General features: G+C 38.0%; 1 protein-coding gene across 2 annotated transcripts in view; it reads left to right on the top strand.

Annotated features, from left to right (window-relative positions):
- The window catches only part of slc22a15 (solute carrier family 22 member 15), a 43,067-nt gene that overhangs the window by 8,757 nt on the left and 31,193 nt on the right, over nt 1-3,117 (top strand). For both annotated transcript variants that reach the window (XM_014023013.1, XM_014023012.1), the window contains exons 4-5: nt 2,371-2,535; nt 2,603-2,732. In XM_014023013.1, the coding sequence (XP_013878467.1) occupies nt 2,371-2,535; nt 2,603-2,732 (295 nt within the window). The remainder of the gene's footprint in view (nt 1-2,370; nt 2,536-2,602; nt 2,733-3,117) is intronic.

Raw genomic sequence — 3,117 nt, 5'->3', positions numbered from 1 at the left:
ATTCTGCTTATGTCTTAGTTTGTTCTACAAAAAAGAAGAAAAAAAAAACAGCATTGAAGTTACTGCAACAACTGCAGCATAGTGCTGTTTATGAAGGCTACTGCTAGCAGCAGCAAACTCTTTGAATTCTTTGTCATGTCTTGTCCTCAAATGTTGAATCAAATTGCTGCTGTTAAARCATCCAACTTTCGCTCCTCCTCTTGACAGTTTAGCAGAGCACAGCAGACAGTCTGCTTGTTTGTTTCCTCCGTGCTGCTCTTAAAATATCTTCAAACTGCCGACGTTACTTCTTCTTCTTCTCATCGTTCTCCTTCTGTTATTCGGGGGTGCGGTCGGAAATAACTTGTCAGTGCGTTAGGGCCACCGCCTGGTTTGGATTGTTGTTTACCCTTTGTGCTGCAGCGCAGCACAGGAGGAACAAAAGCGGTATCGGTTAAGAGTATCAGCCGGCTATTACGAGTACGAGTACGAGTACTTGATGCTGGACACCCCTACTCAAAACCCGAACAAATTTGATTTTATCTGCACGTTTTGGCCCAATTGAATATCAGACTTCAAAGAATTGTACTTGTAAATATGATTCGTACTTGTAATGTGGCAAAGTTGTAACAAATTCATGTATGTTTATAGACTTACATGTACAAATTTAGACTCTTACACATACAATGATTCTTTTTTTTTATTTTTATTTTTTTTTTTGATTTTGATTTCACATACAATGATTCTGACAGTTCTCTTACCCGATAAGGATCACAATAAAATCCTGGAAATGATCATTCCCATTTAGGAGCCAAAGATGACAACATCCTCAGGGAGTGAAAGGTGGAGCCGGTATCGTTCTGCTGCTCTGTTTGCTGTTAACTTCACACACACTGGTGACTTGCCAAGCTTGAATCATCTCCCTTTAGGCTGAAGAGATAAAGAATGTGGACGGGTCTAGAGCTGCAGATTTATTCCACTTTTTTCTAAAGAAATGTTGAAGAGTGCAGCAACTGTGTAGAAACTACAAGAGGTCAGAGCAATTCTTGAAAGATTATGGCACAAGGTTATGACCATAAATGTTGTTGTTTTTATTATTATTATTATTATTATTAGAAGACAGCATCATCATTACAAATATTTTATAGTGAAATCTCTCAGAATAATAAAGCTTAAGATGTGATTGTGTAAGAACCATTAAAGATATCAAAAAGCCAGTTCAGTCATGTTCAATCTAATTGTAATCTGTTTAAACTCTGAATGATGTTTTTATTTTAATTTATATATCTGAGCTGTAGCGTTCCAGACAGGGCCGAGTTTTCTCATGTGTGGCTAAACAACATTGTCTGTGGGACCATTTTTTACAAATATGCTTTCAAATTTCTTATATCACTATTCTAAACCAAACTAAGCGATAGCATGTGAATCTGACTGAGATGTTGGGGGTGGAGGTATTTTTAAATGTCATATTTTAATTCCTTTCCATAAATGTTCTTATGAACTTGTTTTATGAATTTTTTTATTAGATTTTTAGAGTTGTGCTTGATGTGGTGTTTTGTATATTACATGTCTAATGAGCCAAAGACAAATTTCCACTACGGTGGACATTAAAGTTCTATTCTATTCTATTCTATTCTATTCTATTCTATTCTATTCTATTCTATTCTATTCTATTCTATATAGGCAGCACGACAGCTCAGTGGTTAGCACCGACGCCCCACAGCAAGAAGGTCCTGGGTTCGATCCCTGGTTCGGACCTGGGGTCTTTCTGTGTGGAGTTTACATGTTCTCGTGCTTGTGTGGGTTTTCTCCGGGTACTCGGGTTTCCCCCACCCCGCAAAAAACATGTGCAATAGGTTGCCTTCAGGCCCAGGCCGCACCTGAAAAAGAGATCTGAGATCTCAATGGGACTTGCCTGGTTAAATAATGGAAAATAAATAAATAAATAAAAATGTGCTGAATAGCTAACAAAAATTCCTGATTGAACCATGGATTTTAATGAGTTTGGTTTATGATTTTCTGAAGGTGCAATAGGAGCAGCGTAATGAAAGTTGTTACATAATATTACTAATGAGAAAAAGAAGCAACTTGCTGAACAGTAATTTACTAACATATCATGTGAGTTGATTTCCCTTGTTATTAACACCTGGTCTTTCAGGAATGCTCAAACTGAATACAGTAAACGTATCACAAATTAAAATAATGAGAAATACAACTTAAGTTAAAAACCTTTGTAACTTGATCATAAAATATTGTGTTTTTTTGTTGTTGCTGTGAGTTTGTTCTGGTTTTACTTCATTTTTCAGAAATCTAAAATGAGAACCTAATGACCGATCTTCCTTCCTTCCTCTTCCCATTAATCCTAACCTCCTCTCATACTTTTCCTCCCAGGTTTGTTTTTTGAGGTGCTCTTTGGTTACGTGACGGCCTTTGCACCCAGCTACGAGGTTTTTGCTGCGTCTCGTCTTCTGGTGGGGCTGATGAACGGCGGCATCGGCCTCGTCTGCTTTGTCCTCACTCAGGAGTACGTGGGAAAGTCCTACTGGGCCATGACAGGTGTGGAAAATGCAGCTTTGGATGCAAATGTGATAGTTTTAATTTAAATCCAGTTTCTTCTCTTCAGGAACGTTGACCAGCATCATTTTTGCCGTCGGCATCGTGGTGTTCGGAGCTCTGGGATACTTCATCAGACCTTGGAGGACTCTGGCCACAGTGGCCAACTCTTCAGGTGTCCTGATCTTCCTGCTGTCTATGTGAGTCCAAACATCCAGATAAATTCAAGACAAAGGTAAAGCAAAAGGGCTAATTTGTGCTGACTCCTTAAATTTGAAGAGTTAATGTTAAAAAATTAAATGGATTGAAAAATGTGATTATGTTCCTAAATACAGCGGGTAAAATAAGTATTGAACACGTCACCATTTTTCTCAGTAAATATATTACTAGAGCTGCTAATGACATGAAGTTTTCACCAGATGTTGGTAACAACCCAAGTGATCCATACATACAAAGAAATCAAACCATAAATGTCCAGAAATGAAGTTATTTGTAATAATGTGGAATGAGAAACTAAAGCTGCTGGAATGGCCCAGCCAATCACCTGACCTGAATCCAACAGAAAATCTATGGAAAGAACTAAAG

The sequence above is a fragment of the Austrofundulus limnaeus genome, unplaced genomic scaffold (genome assembly GCF_001266775.1).
Source record: "Austrofundulus limnaeus strain Quisiro unplaced genomic scaffold, Austrofundulus_limnaeus-1.0 Scaffold353, whole genome shotgun sequence".
Taxonomy (NCBI): Eukaryota; Metazoa; Chordata; class Actinopteri; order Cyprinodontiformes; family Rivulidae; genus Austrofundulus; species Austrofundulus limnaeus.
Note: the sequence above shows the minus strand (reverse complement) of the source record. Positions and strands in the feature narration are given on the sequence as shown.